The sequence below is a fragment of the Ochotona princeps genome, chromosome 26, assembly GCF_030435755.1.
Source record: "Ochotona princeps isolate mOchPri1 chromosome 26, mOchPri1.hap1, whole genome shotgun sequence".
Classification (NCBI taxonomy): Eukaryota; Metazoa; Chordata; class Mammalia; order Lagomorpha; family Ochotonidae; genus Ochotona; species Ochotona princeps.
Window position 1 is genome coordinate 7,044,156 of NC_080857.1, and position 22,497 is coordinate 7,066,652.

The 22,497-nt window shown below is 53.9% G+C and overlaps 1 protein-coding gene across 1 annotated transcript in view; it reads right to left on the minus strand.

Annotated features, from left to right (window-relative positions):
• RIN3 (Ras and Rab interactor 3) overlaps positions 1 to 22,497 on the minus strand; it is an 88,584-nt gene that overhangs the window by 47,243 nt on the left and 18,844 nt on the right. Inside the window, exons 2-3 of the mRNA XM_058655104.1 lie at positions 13,163 to 13,364; positions 7,400 to 7,517 (exon numbers count right to left, since the gene is read on the minus strand). Coding sequence (XP_058511087.1) covers positions 7,400 to 7,517; positions 13,163 to 13,364 — 320 coding nt within the window. The remainder of the gene's footprint in view (positions 1 to 7,399; positions 7,518 to 13,162; positions 13,365 to 22,497) is intronic.

Below are 22,497 nucleotides of genomic sequence, written 5' to 3' on the forward strand. Positions count from 1 at the left end.
GCTGCTATGTTCTGGGTACCAAAATTCTAGGTTAAATTCCTACCCCTAATGCAATAGTGTTAATAAGATGTGGGTGGGGTCGTTCAGAGGTGATCAGGCCATGAGGGGTCTTCCCACATGAATGGGATCACACAATGTGCCCTTCTGCCTCCCCCCATGGAAGGACACAGGACTCCTGGCCTCCCGCAGAGGCCACAGGGCAACACCTGCACCTGCAGGCAAGGTGAGCTGGGACTTCCCAGGTTCCGGACCCATGAGAAACACTTTCTCTTCTCTATGAATTACCCAGTCACGAGCATTCTGCACAAATGGCTACATGCTGAACTGGGACAGCACACACCTGACCCTCTCTGGCCCATGACACAAAGTCCAGGAGTCACTGGGGCCCGGCTCCTGACCCCTCCTGCATCACAGCTGTGTTCCCTGCAGCTCCTGAGCTGCACAGCCTGCAGCTGGCAGTCCCAGGGCACACAAACCAAGACCATGCTGGCACCAGCCCACTGCCTACACGTCTTCGCCTCCTCCAGGGCCTTGTGCTCCGGACCTTTCTTTATCCTTATCAGAACTCCATTCCTACATCTGATTCTCACAGGAACAAACAGTTCCCACACTCATGCTTCCAGGCGGCAGCTCGGCCAGCTTCCAAGACCAGCCGCTAGAGAGGATGACAGTGGCCACTCCAGGCCCAGCCCCTTTGCTCTGCTCCATCTCAGTTCCTGGGACACCTTCAAGGCCTGCTCCTGGCAGGTCTCTAAAGCCCTGCCCATTGTCCTCCATCCCGGCACTGTCCCTTGCTCCTGACCACCTTGGATGCTACCCTTGCCTCGTCCTGCTGTGCTGCCTCTCACAGTGCAGGGGTCAAGGCCTTTGGGGACCTGCCAAGTGTCACCTTTCCTGCCACATCTCTGCCTGTCTGTCCAATCACACCCAGCAGAGCCTCGCCCCTTCCCAATTGCCCCTCTCGTCCCTGAGCTTTGGGGCAGGTCCCAATGGAACGTGTCTGTTCCCTCATTTCTCTCTCGCACAACCAATTCCCATCCTCCAAGGCCCTCGGTCAAGGCCATGGGTTTCTATGTCTAACCATGTGCACGCTGACACAGCATCTGGGGCTGGAATTTCTGACTAGGTATGACCCGTCTGCTGTTCCCACTGCTTCCAGGACAACAGCATCTTAACCTCCTTCAGACACCACTGGGCACGGATTCAGCGGAATTGGACCAAAGTTTAGAGAAAGAGGAAAGCTCAGAATAAAATGCCGAACTGAAAAGAGGAAGGATAAAAAACCGATGTGCACTACTCTGACTAGAAATCGACTGAAAAGGAACAGAAAGAAATTTGCCAAACTTTTACAACATTTTAGGAGTTAAAGTGTCCCATGATGTAACTCCTTGCCCTCTTCCCTCCCTCTGCTTGCTCCCGGTTCAATGTGCTTTGGAAGCGGCAAATACCATGCTGAAGAGAGAAAGTGATGAACTGTAATTATTAGAGCTGAGATCTCTAAGGGTACACCTGTTACCTACAGGAGCTCTCCAGACACAAGGTGCTGCAGGAGATCAAAGGTTTTAGATGGAAATTGTTGGGGCCAGCTGGCACCAGGGTGTAGCAGTCAGAGCTGCTGCCTGAAAAGCCAGCATCCTGTATGGGCACCAGTTCATGAGCCAGCTGCTGTTTTTCCAATCCAGCTCTTGTCAACGGCTTGGGAAAAGAGGCTTGGGCCTCTGCCACCCATGTGGCTTTGGCTTGGCTCAGCCCCAGCTCATACAGACATCTAGACAGCAGGTCATCACACAGAAGCTCTTGTTCTCTTCCTGTAACTCTTTCACATAAAGAAATAACGGGCCAGCCTGATAGCTCATCTAGCTAATCCTCAGCTTGGCAGCGCCATCATTCCGTATGAACACTGGTTCGTGTCCCGGCTGCTCCACTTCCCATCCAGCTCCCTGCTTGTGGCCTGGGAAAGCAACCGAGGATGGCCCAAAGCCTTGGAACCATGCACCTGCATGGAAGACCAGGAAGAAGCTCCTGGCTCCTGGCTTTGGATCAGCTTAGCTCTGACCATTATGGCCATTTGGGGAGTGAATAGATCTTTCTGCCTCTTTGTAAATATGCCTTTCTAATAAAAATCTTTAAAAATAAATAAATACTTTTTTTTTTGGAAAACAAGTGGCTGCTGCTTCATCGCCACAGCTAATGAACAATGGCCGTCCCTACCGCGTGCTGACTGCACACAGGTACCAAGAGACCCTTCCCCACAAGTGCCTGTCTCATCCATCATTCACGCACTGAAGGTGCTGAGTGCCTCTCACAGCCCCAGGAACGCTGACCCAAGCCCCTGCTGCAGCCCCGTGGAGCTGACCACCAACACCATTCAGCCCAGGAATGGACCAGACCTCCAGGGTAAAGCCCGTCTGCCGACTTCAGGTACCTGCCCTGACCCACACCCCTGCGAGTGTGAGATTTGCCAGGGCACAAGAATAAATGCTGGCCGAGTGGAGAGGCGGTCCTTTCTAAAGCCATGGCCCGGCTGGGCAGGAGGGACGCTCAGAGAGGGAAGTGGGGCTGCCAGTGACACATGGGCTGTGAGTGCTGGGTGGTCACCTCCCACGTATGCCAGACCACAACCATTGGTCACCTTCCCGTGGCTCCTCTTCTGGAGGCAGGGCCAAGAGATCTTCATGAATGCGTCATTGTTTTATGTCATTGTTACTTCCTCTACAGCCCAGGAGTGCACAAGCAAGGACAGGATAAGCATCCTTAATTTGAAAACCCCAAATCTGCAACTTTCTGAGAGTATTGCTCGGTGCCTTGGGCAGAAAATTCCACCTGACTTCAAGCCATGGGATGAAGTCAAAGCAGAGGGGAGCTCAAAACACCGTCCAGGTGCAGGTGTGCGGCTTCGGGGTCAGGATGCCCACGTCCCACACCGGCATGTCTGGGATGAACACCTGGGCTGGCCCCTGGCTCCAGCATCCTGCTGACACAGGCCCTGGGAACCAGCAGTGCCAGCTCAAGGACCTGGGTTGCTGCCACCCACAGGGGAGATTTGGATTCAGATCCAGTTCTGGGCCAGGGACTGTGGTGGGCACTTGGGGAGTGAAGCAGCAGATGGGAATTCTCTCTCTCCCTCTTATGTAAGAATACTGCATCAAATTCCTTTCAGGCTTTGCACATTATGTGTGCACAAAGCACACGAGTTGCATGTTTAGACTGGGATCTCTTTGTAGATACACAAATATTCCAAAATCTGTACTAGGCCTTGTCCCATGCATTTTGGAAAAGGTTAGTCAAACTGGGGTGTTCCCAGGCCAGGGGGTTCACGTGTCCCATCCAGGGAAGGCAGCTGGACCACTCCCTCCCCTGTGCTTCTTCATCCCTGTGCCTCCTGCTCGCCCCCAGCCCCCAACATGGCCTCTTTTGGTGATTCTCTGGCTCCTGTCCCTCCTTCCCTCCCTCTGAGCGTCCCCGTAAGGCCAAGAGGTGATCCAGGCATCTCAGTCTTCGTGGGACCTTAGTCCAGCAGAGGACGAAGGGTGCTGGAGATGATGACACGTGCTACGCCCCCTGCTGGCCACACATTCCACCTACTTCGCACTCTGTTTCCGATTGCTGTCCACCAGGCCAGGTGACCTGTTCTAACCATTGAAATGTGAAGGGACGTGCCACCTCCCACCTCCTAGGAGATCCTTTCAGAGCCATGGAGTTTTTCTGGCTTTCCTGTCTGGAACCCATGCTCATCAGGAGAGTCGGGGAGAATGTCACACAAAGGAGAGAGGCACTCGGTCACCTGGGGCGCATGTGCTGTACCTGTGCATGTACCTGGGGTACACAGGGCTGTTTGTCACCAGGGTAAGATTAGTGTGGCCTGTACCGTGCAGGGTTTGTCAGAGAAATTCTTCATGACAAAGGAGAAGGCAGGTGGAACACAGGGAAACAGAGACATGGTTCCTGGGTTTCCTGCTTACCGCCGAGTGGGGCCACACAGGAGATTGAGCACCCCCATTCGGGGAATCCCCTTATCTCCTGCCCCAACCCTACACGGGGAAGCCCAGTACGAGGCCCCAGGCTTGGGCCTTTCCCTTGCCCACTTCCTCCTCCAGCTACCCTGGTGGGGGAGGCACCATGGCGGTTCCCCTCTCAGGGACAAGAACACTGGGGTTAGCAGGGGAAGAGACGTGTCCACGGTCACACAGACCATACAAGGCAGAGCTGGGATGCAGACCCAGGCTCCGGTCCCAGGGCTCCTAAGCCACAGAGGAAGGGGTGGGAGTGAGAGAGAGCAGGGAGATGGAGCAGGGAGTCAAGACGGCAGACAAACCAACCCCAGGCTGCTTTCTCTGGGCGGCCAAGGTCAGCTCTGGTGGAGACCAAGGGGAGGAGGGGCGGCAAACAGTGGAATAACAGAGGGGAAACGCCCAATGCAAACTATGCAAGACGTGTGTGTGTGTGTGTGTGTGTGTGTGTGTGTGTGTGTGTGTGTATGATGGGCTTGCCGGAATAAGGACTGGGACAGCTGGGCTACAAGAAGGGCTTAGGAAATGGGTTTTGATCATCTTGTTAGCAAACCTGAGCATAGAGTTTCTGTCATTTTTTTTTAAGATTTTGACAAAGGTAGAGCATTAGCAGAGATGGAGGAGGGAGAAGGACCTTTGATCCCAGGGCCTGGAGGTGTTGGTTTCCTCTCCAGGATGCCCTGGGCTCGACACAGTACTGGGGCTGCTCCTGAATCTTCTCCCAGGCACATCTGTGCACATCTTTGTGAAATCTAGTTTGAGCAAGAACCTCACGAAGACAACTGAGCAAGCCCCAGCCTTGATACTGGATCCCAGGACACGTGGTTGGGCCCCTTTTGGCCCCACCACCCTGGCCTGACTGGAGCTGGTTTTGTTGCATGCTCCCCACTCTTGGAGACCCCTCTTTGTCTTTTTCCTTTCCCCAACCTCCACCTGCTCCTTGGCTATAAATGCCCAGACTCCTGCTGGATCCAGAATTGAGGCAGGCTCTATGCTGAGGTCGCTCCTCCTACAGCAGTAGCTACTGAACAAAACCTGTACTTACAGCTTTAACTACTGCTCAGCTCTGATCAGAAATGAGACAAACCTGGACCTCACATCTTGATCCCCAGGGGTGGGAAGAGAGATCCAGAGGTCATGACCCTAGGGTTGGCAAAGAAGGCAGTCAGGACTTTCAGGCGGCCCAATGGGACACCTGGATTCCCCGTGACTTCCTCCAGGAAGCCTTCCTGATTGCCCTGCCCAGCCCCTGCACCCAGGCTGATGGGGGACACACTTACACGTCATCACACACTACTTCCAGCAACTTCCCCAAAGCTGGTGCTTGGGCTCTAGGGTGCGGGAGGCCCCTTGGATTCTAGAGGCCTGCAGGGAAGCAGTGTATGTCTGGGGACTCTTGGGAAGAGGAGGACACACTCCTGGCCCCACAGTCCATAGCCAGATGGGGCAGGAGGAAGCCAGAAGCACAGCCAGGGCTGTGTGGCCCCGGATGCCCCTGCACTCGCCCGTTGGACTCACCTTCCTCTGACTGGGTCAGAAAGGGTGGTAGCCATCCAACCACAGGACTCCTTCTATGGTCACTACAGCATACCACATTCTTGGGTTAGGAAAACCCTAAACCTCTTCCCTCTTTGAGAACCCAGGCTTTCTTTTCTACTGAACTACACAGGACAGAGGGGTCACTTAAGTTGGCTCTGTGAATGACCTTCACTTTTGCCCCACACTCCCTACCTTCCTACTCAGTCACTCAACCTCTGGTAGTCCACCCAAATCCTCAGTTTAACTACATTTCCCAGACTCCCCTGCAGCTGGGCATGTCAAAAGACTATCCAGTCAATGGAATGTGGGCCCAAGTGACACACCCACCAAGAAGCCCCCTTCTACTTCCAGAGCCTGTGCTTGTAGTCAAATGTAGAGAACTGGAGGTCACCTGCTCCACTAGGCAGAGTCCCTGTGAGTCTCTGATAAGAATTCTTGCAGGTTTCAGCTGCCGCACCTTCTGTTGTTACTGCAGCAACAACCAGCTCTTCCATGCTCCCCTGTTCTCAGTGGCCTCTGGTTTGGGGTCTTCTCTGCATCAGCACAGAAACTCCAAGAGGCAGGGGCTGCGTGGTTCCTCCCCGTGTGTCTGTCCGTGGAGCAGGGCCTGACTTAGAGTGGGCGTTCTAGGGTGGGCAGCATGGCACACCAGGTTAAGTCGCCACTTATGATGCTGGCACCCCATATTGTGGTAACAGCTTGAGTCCTGGCTGCTCTGCTTACAATCCGGCTTCCTGCCAACATGCCTGAGAAAGCAGTGGCAATGGCTCACTTTACTCCTGCCACCCACACGGGACACCAAGATGCAGCCTCAGGCTTCCGCCTTTGGCCCTGCCAGGCTGTTGCAGCCATGGGGAGCAGTACAACCAGTAGAGAGCTCACAGGCTCTCTTGGCCACGCTGCCTTTCAGATAAATAATTACATCCTGAAATAGGCAAAGGCACCCCACACAGAGTGAGTTGCATCCTACCCACTTTGCGTGGGCTTGGGTCTCTGCAGAAAGACCCCCCTCCTTCCACACTCAGCAGGACTTTTTAGCCCAAGCCTGAATTAAACACTCCCTTCAGACCCACCCCGGACAGCCCCTCTTCTCTCTCTGCACCCTCTGTGACCGTCAGAGCTTCCTCTGCAGGAACACCGGCCACTCTGCACCGCAAGGGATGGCCACCGTCTGTCCCACCCTCAGGCAGCTGGGAGACCCTACAGGCCAGGCCCTCTGTCCTGTCCATTTGCCCAGGAGTTTTGGCTACTCCCTGGGTTCTATTCATTGGCATCCGACCCTTGACAGGTGCACATGCACTCACAGCCCATGAGAGGAGAGGAAACAGGTGCAGAAGGCTGAGGCCAGCCGAGCAAAGAGGCCCAGCCTGCCAGCATCGTGCACACCCAGCCCCGCCCAGTGGCCCACACCTGCATCGGGCAGCCTGTGCACATGCATGTTTGAACCCGAGGAAGGGTCTGTGATAGCAGGATGGAGACCACCACACCCATTTGACAGGTGAGGTAAGTGAGATTCAGACAGGCTGATTTGGCCCAGGCCCTAGATTGAGCATCTGTTGTGGTGGCCTGGGGCCACAGCCCTACACATTTCCTCTCCTCATTTTTCTATTTTCTCCAGAGTCTTTGCTTCGGCTTTGAGGAAGACAAGATAGCAGGTCACAAAGGCGAGAGGAAATAAACATGGACTTTTGAGTGGGTCAGCCGAGTTCCAAACAAGGCTCTTGGGAGGACTCAAAATTTCTCCCTCCTGATTTTAAAAACAGGCAGGCAGGAGAGGCCACGGCTGGCAGGTGCAGCGTTGGCCGCCTCTGCTGGGTGGCCGCGGTGAAAGCCAGGAAGAGAGCACTTACTGGACTTTTCCTCCTTAATGGTGTATTCCAGCACCTCGGACGCACCCTCGTTCAGGGGAGGGAAGCGGACACACAGCATCAAGGACTTCAGGTCACTGTCCCGGCGCACTAGGAACATCTGTAAGCAAGGCAGCAAAGGAGCACCATGAATCAAAGATCCGAGGGGCCGCCGTGGCGGTGCAGTGCCTTAAGCCACCACTTGTAGCACCAGCATCCCAGGGGGCACCAGTTTGAGTCCCAGCTGCTCCACTTCCCAACCCCGCTCCCTACGAATGCACTTGGGAAAGTAGCCAAGCTTGGGCCCCTGCCACCCATGTGAGAGACCTGATGGAACTCTAGCCTGCTGGCTTCAGTCTGGCCATTGGAGCCACCAGGGGAGCAAAGCAGCCAAGAGATCTCTCACTGTGTCTTTCCCTGTCTCTGTAACTGACTTCCAAATAAATAAATCAATCTTTTATTTCCTTAAAGGCCTAGGCTGACAAGCGAGGATGGCTGGATGCTTCCTGGAAGGCTCCCAAGACAGGGTGGCAGCTGGGGCAGTCACACATCGCTTGGGAGAACAGGGTCTATTCCAGGAGCCTCCACGAGGTGCTGGAAACACCTCAAGTCTCAGGTTCTCGTTGGCTCACTCTGGTACCACCAAGTTGGAGCTTCTGGGATAGTGTTGTGAACAGAGTCCCAGGGGCAGGTCCTCACCCCAGTATGCTGCTGCCTGGGTGGGTGGCCCAGCTCTGATGGATGGGCTGGATTTCGCCTTACTCCCCAGCAGGCGTGCCTGGGGACTGGGGAGAACAGTCACAGCTATAAACCCCACTCTCTCCCGCACAAAAATAAAAGCAGCAGCTAAAATTGTTAGCATGTAGCCCAGTGCTGCGGACACCATTCTGGTACCTTCCACATGTCAGTCTCACACACCAGCATTCCCCCATCCTTACCCCATGCTGCCTCTAAAAGTCCTTCTCAGCCACAACAGTGCTGCCACTCACAGCTGCGCCAAGCCATGGCCTCATTCCCATAAAACCACCAAGGTGGACGCTCCCATTCCCTGCACGCACCTGGTGGCATGACACTTCCGACACTGTCTCCAAAGTCACCGAACTCCTGGACATTCCAGTCCTTTCCAGGCAACTCCCCCAAAGCTCCACCCCCTATGCCTCCAGATCCCAGGAGGAGCAGGTCTCACGGCTGCAGAACACCCCACATCCTGGCTGTAGGCCCACATTCCCCGTCAAAGGCACACTTCTGTTTTGCTAATAAGCTGTATTCTTCTGCTATCATGTCATGTCTGAGTGATGGCAGAGGGTTTTTTTGTGGTTCCTGACAAGCCTTTCCAGTCACACCACACCTGGCCGATGCTCTCAGAAGACTCCTGGGGCCCCAGGGCCTCAGAAGATTCTATTTCTCATTGCTACTTGTCGCGGCCGGCTGGGTCAGTAACGTGGGCACGGAGAAGGATCTGGGGATGAGACACCGACACATGGACCAGAGATGGTGGAAATGTCTCTCTCCAGCCTCTCTCGAGGCCTGCTTTTATTGCCTCCACTCTTGACCTCTCACCTAGTTCTTGTTTATGCTTTAGCCCACACTCTCAATATTGGATACAGCTGAGTTCCATTAGACCAGGTGCTTTCAGCCCCAAGCCCATTACCTGTAGTGCTCAGTTTAGCGAGTGCTAACAAACTCCTTAGCCCACAACAGGTGCCCCTGTTTTTGTTTTAAAGCAGACTTGAATGTGCCTGACTTAGCTTGTGGACTCGCAGGTTATCAGCCTTACCCGTCATCGGGAATCTCCATAGCATGATGGAGCCCCTGTCTTAGGTTGGTCAGTGCCCAGTCCATCTTAACCATCACTGGCTGCCATTCAACGCGTTGCCTGCTACTGATGCACAAATCATACTTGGGGAGGCTGGTAACCCTGTTCCATGGCTAGGAGTGTCTTTACCTCGGTAGCAATGAGCAGACAGCAGTTCCTGGGCTTGGGGAAACATAGCACTACACAGGTGAAACATAAATAAAGCATATGATGGGGAACAAGAGGCCCTGACCATAGGAGTATCTTTAGCTCGGTAGCAACGAGCAGACAGCAGTACCAGGGCTTGAGAAACATTTTGCACTTGCATAGGTGACACACACAAAAAGGCATACAATGTGGTACAAGAGGTCTAGGCCAAATCTCACAGCATCTGCTGTTCCCCTGACAACAAATCAACCCGCAGTTACAATGCAAGCATGCCCACCCGCTCATGTTCATCAGTAAAGTCCTGTTGTCCGCAACTCCGGCACTCTGTTCCACGACCTTGTTCACTGTCACCACGGTAGCTGGTGGCAGAGGCTGCTGATGTACTGGCTACGATGGTCACCGTTATGCCAAAGTCTCTTTTATGCTTTATCAGGCTAACAAAGGCCTCTCCATCAGTCCCAACAGGAGCTGGTGGGATTCAGGGCAGCTGCAGGATAACAGCAGAATCGCACTTGCCATTCCAGCACGTTGTCAGGGTGCACTGGAACTCGGTGTCATTCACTTCAGAGGCGTTTTTTGCTTGTCCAGTCGATCTTCCGATTGAAATGCCATCATCTTGGCCAGTACCCGAACTTTCACAAGACTCAGCAGCAGCAGCTTGCCAGACAAGCCTCTCAGGAATCCACCTGGGACCATTTTCGTCCTTTCCATCCTTTTCCTCTACATCCTGCTCAGAAGAGGACTGCGAATCTTCTTTGCACACTTTCTCCCAACTTTGTCTGGTTTGGGGTTCCTTCTTCTTTTTTACCCTGGTTTGCAGCTCTCTCCTCCTTCTAATGGACCATTTTTTCCGGCGGGGTTGCCCCACTGCTTGAGGGGATGGCAAAGCACTTTTTGCCAAGCGCCAGAGAAGGAAGGTGACTATAATGAGAGCCAATAATGGGAATACATCGCAGACAGTTTCAAAAAAACTCTGCAAGGCCTTAAGCTTAGTGTCGCTGCCTTGTGATTGGAGCAGATCTCTGATTCCTTTAATAACCTGCACTTTAGCGAGTTCTTGCCCCATGATAAATTTTACTTATGCCCCTGTAAAAATTTCTAAACCTGCCTCTAGATTTCCAGGGTCCCTCAGATTGTCCCTCGTGCCCCTGAACGGGGAGAAGGTCTGGGGATGAAATTAATTATGCCCCTCCAGAGTTAAACCTGCCTCTGGATTTCCGGGGTCCCTCAGATTGTCCCTTGTGCCCCAGAACGGGGAGAAGGTCTGGGGATGAGATTAATTATGCCCCTCCAGAGTTCCAGGGGGTCCCTCAGATTGTCCCTCGTGCCCTAGCACAGGGAGAGGGTCTGGGGATGAAATCAGTTATGCTCCTGCAAAATTCCTAAATTCTAACCTTGCTTTTGTAGGTCCAGGGGTCCCTCAGATGTCCTTTGTGCTGTGCCCCACGTTGGGCGCCATTTGTTGCGGCCGGCTAGGCTGGTAACGTGGACATGACGAAGGATCTGGGGATGAGGCATCGACACACGGACCAGAGATGGTGGAAATGTCTCTCTCCAGCCTCTCTCGAGGCCTGCTTTTATTGCCTCCACTCTTGACCTCTCACCTAGTTCTTGTTTATGCTTTAGCCCACACTCTCAATATTGGATACAGCTGAGTTCCATTAGACCAGGTGCTTTCAGCCCCAAGCCCATTACCTGTAGTGCTCAGTTTAGCGAGTGCTAACAAACTCCTTAGCCCACAACAGCTACTCACTTGCAGACAGGGTATTTCAGCATAACCAGGGCCGTGACTCATCAGCTGGTAACGTCAGACAGGTGACCCCACTCGGTGGTGAAGGCTGCTCTCACCCCCGCTATGGCTTTGTGCAACACCTCTCAAACCACTTGCACTCAAACCCTTAACTTGGGATATGCATCTGGGAAAACTCAAACTAAGTTCCTGCTCAGCCTCAGTTTCACTGTCTGTAAAGTGGGTCTAAGGGCAGAGACAACGTCCTGGGATTATTGCAAGATGGTATCTGTAAGGCACAGGACCCAGCATGAACAAGTGTTCTCCAAAGAGCGTGTTTACTGTTATTTCTAGTGATGTAAGACAGGACTGAACCTTGGATCAACTTGGTCACAATTCATAGCTGGCCCAGTTTGTCCTAGAGATGCATCTGGCTTTCCGTGGGACTGTCCCTTAATGTCTGCTGGGCTCCCAACCCCCATCTAGACATATGCTCTGGACACATCTCCCAGTGGCTCCAGAAAGGCACCAGACATCGCACCTTGCACCTGTTTTGAGCTATGTGTTCCCAGCAAGTGAAGGCTAGGAGGGGGAGGGAACTCTATTGGCATCTAAGAGGGATGTGGAGCACCAGGGGGTTGCAGCCTGGGAATGCTGGCCATAACACCCACTGGCACCAGCCCTCTAGTTTTGTTTGCTCCCCAGGGACCTCCTCTGCAGCCTCCCCATGTGAAGGATGTGGAAGGAAGCCTGAGAGTCTGAGACTGGCTGGCAGGCATGTGCACTTGTACAGGAAGCTGCTCCACTTGCTCCTGGCAAAATGATGGCTGGAAGTGAAGGAGTAGGGGTGTCCCAGAGGCTGGGGAGGCAGGGTGTGGGGAGTGATGGCTTCCTGGAGATGGGACTTGACTTTGGGTGATGGAGACATTTTAGAACTAAAGGTGGTGGCGGTTGTCCAGCATTGTAATTGCGCCAAATGCCACTGAGGGTGGCCATGGGTAGGGTATGTGAATTTCATCCTTCTTGAAGAAAGGCTTCTTAGGGAGTGTTAGTGCAGAACTAGTTATGCAGAAAAAAAAAACCTTTAATGAGACACTTCACTTCTTACTTTGCTCATTCTGTTCAACCTGTTTTTATTTTAAAGATGAACACATGGAGCCCGGCACGAAGACTCCACTGCCTAATCCTCTCCTGCAGATATCAGCAACCCGTGTCCCAGATGCTCCACTTCCCATCCAGCTCTCTGCCTGCAGCCTGGGAAAGCAGCAGAGGAGGCTTGGACCCCTGCACCTGTGAGGGAGACCTGGAGGAAGCTCCCGGATCCTGCCTTTGGATAGGTTCAGCTCTGGCCATTGGTGAGTGAACCAGCTGACTGGAGATGTCTCTGTGTCTCTATCAAAATCTGCCTTTCCAATAAAAGTGAATGAATCTTAAAAAAAAAAGAGATGAACATATGTGTATAGCACTTTACCATTAAATTTAAATGTTCCTTTTTTTTTTTTTTTTCTAAAAAGCAAGCGCGGTATCTCTCCCTCTCTCCTGTTGAGAGGTGCCCCACCTCCCAGTTTTCTCGCGGGTGGTGCTTCCTTTCCTGCTCACCTGGTCCCTTCGCAAATAAACGTTTCTGTCTTCAAAAAACAAATGAACAAACAAAAACCAAAACCCAGCAAAGTGAGGCGCTGACCCTGAGGCTACCTGCTGCAGGGCGTCAACCTGGCATCTTCACTCCGTGGCCCCACCATCATCCGTAAACCCATTTCCCCTCCTGATATTCTCTGCTGCCTGGATGCCCGCTGGTCTCTAACCCAGACAGGCAAGTGTGGGATGCTGCTGACAACACCAGTCCTGCCTCTCGGTGTCCCAGGGCCCAGGCAGCCTGCTGGCCACCCCCATCTGGCCCTTCAAAGCAGAAACAGGTCCACTGCTGTGACTGGTGGGAAAGCTGATCAGCACAAGGACAGAAAGCAAGTGGGTAGTTGTCTCGTGGCAGCTGCATCCACATACACATGTGAGCACACCAGCTCTGCACAGCTGTGCCTGCGCTTGACCGTAAGACAGAAAGACCCTGACTCACCCCAGCCACTTCCTGGTGCAGGATCCTGGCTGCCTCTTCCCGGCCCAGCCCCAGCTGCAGCCACACGGGGCACGTTTTAATGAGCTTCTCCAGGACGCTGATGCCCCGGTGAGGCAGGCAGTTCTTCAGGGTAGCTGGCAGGCAGAGCCCCACGCCGTCCTCCTCCTCCTCTTCCTCTCCTTGGCTCACATCTGGAATAGGTCTGAGAAACAAAATCGAACCATCAGGCTCTGCAACCCCCCAAAGAAGGTGTATAACACATGAGAACTAAATCCAACCGCATTTTCTTAGCTAGCATCTGGGTAGCCAGGCCTCTGAGGAAAAAAACAATGACCAAATCATGGCCTTAAGACGTTTATGACAAAGCAGGTGGGACATGCACAGAAAGACCCAGCTGGAAGGATACAGAGTGGCAAACAGCTCCTGACGCACAGGTGGCACTGGAGTCCAGCGCCGATGATGACTGCTAACATTTAATTAAAGAGTAACGTACACAGTGGGATGCACAGATGTGAGTACCATGTGTCCACATAGGCGAGCACCCAGGGAAACACTACCCACCGGGAAAGATAGATCTTATCTCTGCAACGCCATGGTCACCGTCTGTAGGTGATTACTGAGCTCTTAAAAGTGTGCTGTCAAGGGATGGCATTGGAGCGTGTTGGATAAAGCCATTGCCTACAATACCCGTATACCGCACGGATGCTGGCTTGTGTTCCAGCTCCTCCCCACATCTGATCCCAGCTGCCTGCCTAGGGCCTGAGAAGGGCAGTGGAGGATGGTCCCAGTGCTCCTTGCCACCACAGGGCAGACCTCCATGGAGTTCTCTTGGCTTTGGCTGGCTGCTGCAGCCATCTGGGGAATGGACCAGCAGATGGAAAACTTCTCTCTCTCTCTTTGTCTCTTCTTATCTCTGTGTAACTGTGACTTCCAAATAAGTAAATGTATTTTTTTTAAGCATGTGGTCTGGGATGTGGGCCTGTGGCGTAGTGGTTAAGGCACCTCTTGGGACTACCACATCCTGTATGGGGTGCCCGGGTCTGAGTCCTTGCTTTACATCCTGATAACGTGGAGCCAGGGAGGCAGCAGGTGGCAGCTCCAGGACTCAGGTCCCTGACACACGCTTGGGAGACCTGGACTGAGTGGCCAGCACCCGGCTTTGGCCTGGCCCGCCCCTGGCTGTCCTGGGCGTGTGGGGAGTGTAACAGTGAATGAGATATCTACTTCTGTCTTTTTGCCTTTCAAATAAATACTTTTCAAAAAAGTGATCCAAATTGAGATATGTTGTAAGATTAAAGTATATACTGAGTTTCAAAGACCTGGTATGAAACAAGAAAAAAAACTGCTCATTAGGGCCCAGCGGCGTGGCCTAGTGGCTAAAGTCCTCGCCTAGAAAGCCCCAGGATCCCACATGGGCGCCGGTTCCCATCCAGCTCCACTTCCCATCCAGCTCCCGGCTTGTGGCCTGGGAAAGCAGTCGAGGACGGCCCAATGCATTGGGACACTGCACCCGCGTGGGAGACCCGGAAGAGGTTCCTGGTTCCCGGCTTCGGATCGGCGTGCATCGGCCCGTTGTGGCTCACTTGGGGAGTGAAACATCGGACGGAAGATCTTCCTCTCTGTCTCTCCTCCTCTGTATATATCTGGCTGTAATAAAATGAATAAATAAAAAAAACTGCTCATTAGTAATACTTTTTATTGGAGCAAGTTTTGTAGCATAGCAAGTTAAGCCACTGTTTGAGGCATTGTGCCAGTCTGAGCCCTGCTTCAAATACAGCTCCCTGCTAATACCCCTGGGAAGTAACGGGTCATGGCCCAAGAACTTTGGTTCCTGTCATCCAGGTGTTTGTCCAGATGGAGTTCTAGGCTCCTGACTGCAGCTTTGAAGTAACCAGCTGACAGTTACCAGCTTTGTCACTATTCTTTTCAAATACATACATCTTTAAAAGTTAACTTGATTATATGTGACAATACTGTTTCAGATATGTTTAGTTAGATAAAATGTTACTAAAATTAACCACACATGTATCTTCTTACTGAGATAACGTGTCTATGATGCGTGTGTTACATTTCCATTGGACAGCAATGATGCAGATCCTTCTCAGAAGGTTGCTGGTACCCCTCCCCCATCAAGTCTCCATTCCCACAGTGTGAGGACTATGTGAACGCCAGGATAAGGCAAGGAGGATGACGGAGGACCAGAAAAGAACACCACCCAACTGCCAGGTCCCTGGCAGACCAGGCTCCTCCTGCTGTCCATACACACACACACATACACACACACACACACTGTCTGCTGTACACACACACACACTGCCTGCTGCCCCCCCCCCCACACACACACTGGTTTTGGTTCCAAGAAGGGAGAAACAACATCTATACACCTCAAAATCCATCTGCCCCCCCCACCTAGTACCCAAGGCTGTCATAGCCCCTGCAGGGTGAGCCCCTGCACTGGGCAGAGATGACAGGGGAGAGTGCCTCATGCCTCTTATAGGGCCTCTCCTGTGGTTTAATGCTGCCTCTGGAAGCATCCTTCCAGAAGCATCCAGGACGTTTGCTGTAGGGAGTCACTGAGAAGAAGGAACAGATGAGGGAAGGTAGTGCCTTGCTCAAGGGCCCAGGAAAGCAGAGCAGCTGCTGGGGAGGAGGGGGTGGGAGTGGGGAGGGCCTGCGGGGGAGGGGGTGTGGGGAGGGCTCATGGGGAGGCTGCTCTTGCAGGCACCAGTGAAAGCAGCTAACAAAAGAGTAAAGAAGAAAAACACAACTCGACCTTCCTGGCTTTTATGCTGTAGGAGGAGACGGGCAGTAGCAACACCAACAGTGACCCGCGTGGGGTGGACACTGCCCAAGTGGCAGAGAAAGAGGCGTGGAGTATGGGTGGGGACAGGGAGGGCTTCACCTTCAACCTGGGAGGCCAGAAAGCCCAGTACACCTGGACGCAGGTATCTGGGGATGAGGTCTCCAGATAGAGGGTAGAATTCCTAAATTCTTGCTCCAGGAGGAGCTTCAGGAGGGGGCTGGAGTGACAAGAGGGAGGAGAAGAAAGGTGTAGTCAGAGGGGGCAGTGTTGCATCCACTCGAGTGCTAAAACAGAATGTTACATTCACCAATGACAGTCACACAAAGTTTTATCATAAATGAGAGGCAAGGCAATTGACTGAACAATCGACCAGTTGACTGGCCAGCAAGGACCAACACCCCTTATTGGAGTGTGGCTCCAGATAGCACATTCACAGGGGCAGTACATAATAGCTTGAAAAGGGACAACCCACAGACTGCAAGGTGAGGGGGGAGGGGAATACCACACACTCCCTACCACCTATCCCGACTGGACAGCCCACACCTGGCTCTTTTCCAGTCCAGCAATTAAGGTAACCACCTGCTTAATTACTCGGAAGCACCGTGAGATAACCAGACTTGGGCCTTGATTCATGAGAATTGAGGCCCATCAATGCTAAAGGTCCCATAGGCTGTTTGGCCTGCAAGCTCACAGTTTCTTAGTAACAATGAGGCATGTTTACACCATTTTGTTTTCGATTCTACAGCAGGATGCAGGACCTGTGAGGACTGTGGAGGCACCAGGAGCCCCCTCCCCACCACCAGCAGCTGCCCAGAGAATGCAGCCCCCTCCTTCACGTGTGGGGCTACAAAGGCTGCTGTGCCTCCCAGGCCTGCTCCTCCTCACCCAGCTCCTATGCAAACTGCTGTGTCCACCTGCAGCATCTCTACTCTATCCTCCCAGGAGTCCCTCCAATTGCAGGCAACAGTACCAGGCAGGATGCCCAATGGATGCATCAGCGTTTAAAACTGCCGCCCATCAGGCTAGGAGAAGACAACTCCAGCCATAGAGCCTGGGCAAAAGATGTGAATAGCTATTTCAAAGAATGGCCCGTAGATAAGCAGGTAAAAAAAAAAATAACCCGAATCACTAAGGAAATGCAAATGAAAGCCACAATGTGATACCACCAGCACAACCGCTAGAATTTTCTAGGCTAAAAATAGACTGACAACATAACATCACATGTTGGGGAGGATGGAAAGTAGTCAGAATGCTCACGGCTTACTCAGGCCGTGTCACCATGGTGTCCCTGCTCTGGAAAAAAAGATATGGCAGCTTTCTACAAACCTAAACAGATAACCTGCTCAACTGCACAGCCTAGGCTTCCATGTGAGAAACGAAAGTCCACAAATAGACTTGCTAAAGGATGGGCATCACAGCTTTACTCTTGAGCGCTCAAAACCCAGTCTGGGAGTCTATTATTGGGAGAGTGGAAAAACAGACTGTGGCATGTGCACACAACAATCACCAGCAGTGACAAGGGACCAGTGACACACATGGCCACATGGAGCAATCGCAGGGCGCCGTGGGGTGAAGCGGAAAAGCCGGACTGTGTGAACCCGTCTCTAGAAAGATCCAATGGTGCAGTGAGATGTTCACACTGGCTTGTGTCATCTGTGCTTTTCACAGAGCACTGGAGAAGAACATGACTCAATGGGGAACTCTAACTAATGACTGGTCGCTGGGTTTGGCAACCTCCTTTGAAATTCACAAAAGTTCAAGATTCCTGCATAGGTATGGGGGAAGAGAGTTTGCAACAAAGCAAACACAGAAAAAAAAACCGTTAAGGGTGAGTGCAAGTCAATGAGAAGGTCCCAAAGCTTTTCCATGTATTATTCTTATCTATTTGAGAGGAGGGGTAGAATCGTCCCACTGGTTCACTTCCCAAATGCCCAAAACAGCTGGAGCTGAGCCGGGACAAAGCTAGGAGCTGTGAACTCAATCCAGGTTTTCCACGTGTGGAGCAGCCATCACGGCTGCCTCCCAGGGTGTACGTTAGCAGCAAGCTGGAGTCAGGAGCAGAGCTAGAATTTGAACCCAGACCCTCCAATATGAATCGAGGGTATCCACTTTGGGTGTTAATTGCTGCATGCACATGGATGTTGACTACAAAACTCTTTCCACCTCTCTGGATGTTTAAATGCTACAGTGATCCTCTCCCCACCCTCTGAGGATGAAGCTGGTCCACGGTACTAGAAGCTTTGGGCTTCGGTGGATGCTGCACAACTTCTGGGCTTCAAGCTAATCACCTGTAAAAAATGAACACTTGTCTTCACTGACGATGGATATTGTGGAAATTCACTGAATGCACAGTCCCTGGCACACAACACCTCTTGATTTTGAACTTCTGATCTCCAGAACTGTGACATTAAAGATACTTCCTGCCGAGAAGGGCAGGCAGTGTCTCAAATGTTTGTACTAACGCTGCATTACTTCTGCCAGTGAAAGTCATCAGAAATACATGATTTTCTTAGGGAGGGAACCTGGCCCAGTGGTTAAGACTCTGATTAAGACATCCACATCCCATACCATGGTACTTGGGTCTGCTTACTGATTCTAGCCCCTGACTCCATCTTGCTGCTAATGCAGACCGTGGCAGGCGGCAATGACTGTTCAGGTAGCTGAGTTCCTGCCTTCCAGCTGGGAGACCCGGATTGAGTTTCCAGTTCCTGGCTTCTGCCCAGGCTTAGCTTTGGCCACTGTGAGTATCTGTGGAATAAGCCAGAGGATGGAAGCTCTTTTTCTCTGCTTTTCAAGTAAATAAATACATAGGCTTTAAAAAGAAAAACCAGGGACTGGTGTTGGCAGGTTAGTTACTGCCTATGCTATCTGCATCTCACATAGGCACCTGTTCAAATCCCAGCCGTTCCAGTTTCCATCTAGCTCCCTGTTAATGTGCCTGAGAAAGCAGAAAAAGATGTGTGAAGTACTTGGGCACCTGTCACTCATCGTGGGTGACTCAGAAGCCCCTTGCTCCTGGTTTCAGTGTGACCCAGCCCTGGCCGTTACAGCCATTTGAGGAGTGAATCAGTAGATGAAAGATTCTCTCTCTCTCTCGTTGTATCTCTCTCCAATAAATAAAATAATTTTTTAAAGAACAGTTTTCTCCTCTGTACAATGAGCTGGATACCTGACCTATGAGCACATCAAATGGGTCATCCTTCTGGCTGTGGAAATCACGTATAGACCATGCTGTTTCCACCAGGGACACCGTTGCTGTGGGCACGGTAACCCACCCAGCTCCATGTCATTCTCCCCAACAGACTCACATCTGTTATTCCCACTTCCTGTCGCCACAGCAGGAGAAATGGCCAGAGGTTAGTGAAAACTCACTGCTCAGCACCCTCAAACCGGCAACACCTGCAAGGGTAGAGTGGAATGCGAACGGAACACTACACCTGCTGCAATGACAAGCTGCTCAAATGTAAAGGGTCCGATGCTGCAGCCCGTGTGCCAGCAGGCGCTCCCAGGACCCCATGCATAAGGAGACAGCAGTGAAAGCTATGGCTGCAGTGTTTACAAGGAGAAGGGAGGAGGCCACCCAGGCCAGAATGGACCCATGTGCTGGGGCTTAGTCTGTTCTGCACCATCATGCAACTGATCAGAGGCAGGAACCATGCTATGATGTTAAACCTGCAAGCCCTGTGTGCTGACTGGATGTTGAAGTTCTGATCTTGTTAACTCTGTTATGCAAGAGAATGTCCTGTCTTTGAGCGATGTCACCATAACACGTGGGTGGACACCTTCCTCTCACTTGATTCAGAAAGAGGAAAGGAGCCATGCGAGACATGCTCCTCACTGGGAAATCCAGAGCAGAATATCCAAGCTGGAAGGCTTCCAAACACTCCTGCAGTTTCCCTGGGAGACTGGAGTCACAGCCAGAGAAAAAGGCAAAAGCTTAAAAAAATCAAACCAAAAAACCCCAGCTGTTAAGTAAAATAATCAAATTATAGAGGGAAAACAAACATGTAAATAAAGTGTAAAAACATACACACAGTTGGCGGGAGAGGACGTCTAGCTCGGATCCCGAACCCAGTCCGCCATGTGCCCATGGCTCATGGCGGGCTGGGCCCGGACATGCCTGGGTGCGGCCTGCTTCCTTCTGGGGTGAGTACGCCGAGGGGGGAGGCCTCCGTGACTGGGCATGTCCGGGACCCACCCAACACCCTCATTGGGTGGTGGGTGAACGGGATTGGGGAGGGGCGCAACCTCGGGCCTGCAGGATTTAACTTCCGGCTGCCAGAGGCGAGCCGAGGGCTGCGGGAGAGGACGTCTAGCTCGGATCCCGAACCCAGTCCGCCATGTGCCCATGGCTCATGGCGGGCTGGGCCCGGACATGCCTGGGTGCGGCCTGCTTCCTTCTGGGGTGAGTACGCCGAGGGGGGAGGCCTCCGTGACTGGGCATGTCCGGGACCCACCCAACACCCTCATTGGGTGGTGGGTGAACGGGATTGGGGAGGGGCGCAACCTCGGGCCTGCAGGATTTAACTTCCGGCTGCCAGAGGCGAGCCGAGGGCTGCGGGAGAGGACGTCTAGCTCGGATCCCGAACCCAGTCCGCCATGTGCCCATGGCTCATGGCGGGCTGGGCCCGGACATGCCTGGGTGCGGCCTGCTTCCTTCTGGGGTGAGTACGCCGAGGGGGGAGGCCTCCGTGACTGGGCATGTCCGGGACCCACCCAACACCCTCATTGGGTGGTGGGTGAACGGGATTGGGGAGGGGCGCAACCTCGGGCCTGCAGGATTTAACTTCCGGCTGCCAGAGGCGAGCCGAGGGCTGCGGGAGAGGACGTCTAGCTCGGATCCCAAACCCAGTCCGCCATGTGCCCATGGCTCATGGCGGGCTGGGCCCGGACATGCCTGGGTGCGGCCTGCTTCCTTCTGGGGTGAGTACGCCGAGGGGGGAGGCCTCCGTGACTGGGCATGTCCGGGACCCACCCAACACCCTCATTGGGTGGTGGGTGAACGGGATTGGGGAGGGGCGCAACCTCGGGCCTGCAGGATTTAACTTCCGGCTGCCAGAGGCGAGCCGAGGGCTGCGGGAGAGGACGTCTAGCTCGGATCCCAAACCCAGTCCGCCATGTGCCCATGGCTCATGGCGGGCTGGGCCCGGACATGCCTGGGTGCGGCCTGCTTCCTTCTGGGGTGAGTACGCCGAGGGGGGAGGCCTCCGTGACTGGGCATGTCCGGGACCCACCCAACACCCTCATTGGGTGGTGGGTGAACGGGATTGGGGAGGGGCGCAACCTCGGGCCTGCAGGATTTAACTTCCGGCTGCCAGAGGCGAGCCGAGGGCTGCGGGAGAGGACGTCTAGCTCGGATCCCGAACCCAGTCCGCCATGTGCCCATGGCTCATGGCGGGCTGGGCCCGGACATGCCTGGGTGCGGCCTGCTTCCTTCTGGGGTGAGTACGCCGAGGGGGGAGGCCTCCGTGACTGGGCATGTCCGGGACCCACCCAACACCCTCATTGGGTGGTGGGTGAACGGGATTGGGGAGGGGCGCAACCTCGGGCCTGCAGGATTTAACTTCCGGCTGCCAGAGGCGAGCCGAGGGCTGCGGGAGAGGACGTCTAGCTCGGATCCCAAACCCAGTCCGCCATGTGCCCATGGCTCATGGCGGGCTGGGCCCGGACATGCCTGGGTGCGGCCTGCTTCCTTCTGGGGTGAGTACGCCGAGGGGGGAGGCCTCCGTGACTGGGCATGTCCGGGACCCACCCAACACCCTCATTGGGTGGTGGGTGAACGGGATTGGGGAGGGGCGCAACCTCGGGCCTGCAGGATTTAACTTCCGGCTGCCAGAGGCGAGCCGAGGGCTGCGGGAGAGGACGTCTAGCTCGGATCCCGAACCCAGTCCGCCATGTGCCCATGGCTCATGGCGGGCTGGGCCCGGACATGCCTGGGTGCGGCCTGCTTCCTTCTGGGGTGAGTACGCCGAGGGGGGAGGCCTCCATGACTGGGCATGTCCGGGACCCACCCAACACCCTCATTGGGTGGTGGGTGAACGGGATTGGGGAGGGGCGCAACCTCGGGCCTGCAGGATTTAACTTCCGGCTGCCAGAGGCGAGCCGAGGGCTGCGGGAGAGGACGTCTAGCTCGGATCCCGAACCCAGTCCGCCATGTGCCCATGGCTCATGGCGGGCTGGGCCCGGACATGCCTGGGTGCGGCCTGCTTCCTTCTGGGGTGAGTACGCCGAGGGGGGAGGCCTCCGTGACTGGGCATGTCCGGGACCCACCCAACACCCTCATTGGGTGGTGGGTGAACGGGATTGGGGAGGGGCGCAACCTCGGGCCTGCAGGATTTAACTTCCGGCTGCCAGAGGCGAGCCGAGGGCTGCGGGAGAGGACGTCTAGCTCGGATCCCGAACCCAGTCCGCCATGTGCCCATGGCTCATGGCGGGCTGGGCCCGGACATGCCTGGGTGCGGCCTGCTTCCTTCTGGGGTGAGTACGCCGAGGGGGGAGGCCTCCGTGACTGGGCATGTCCGGGACCCACCCA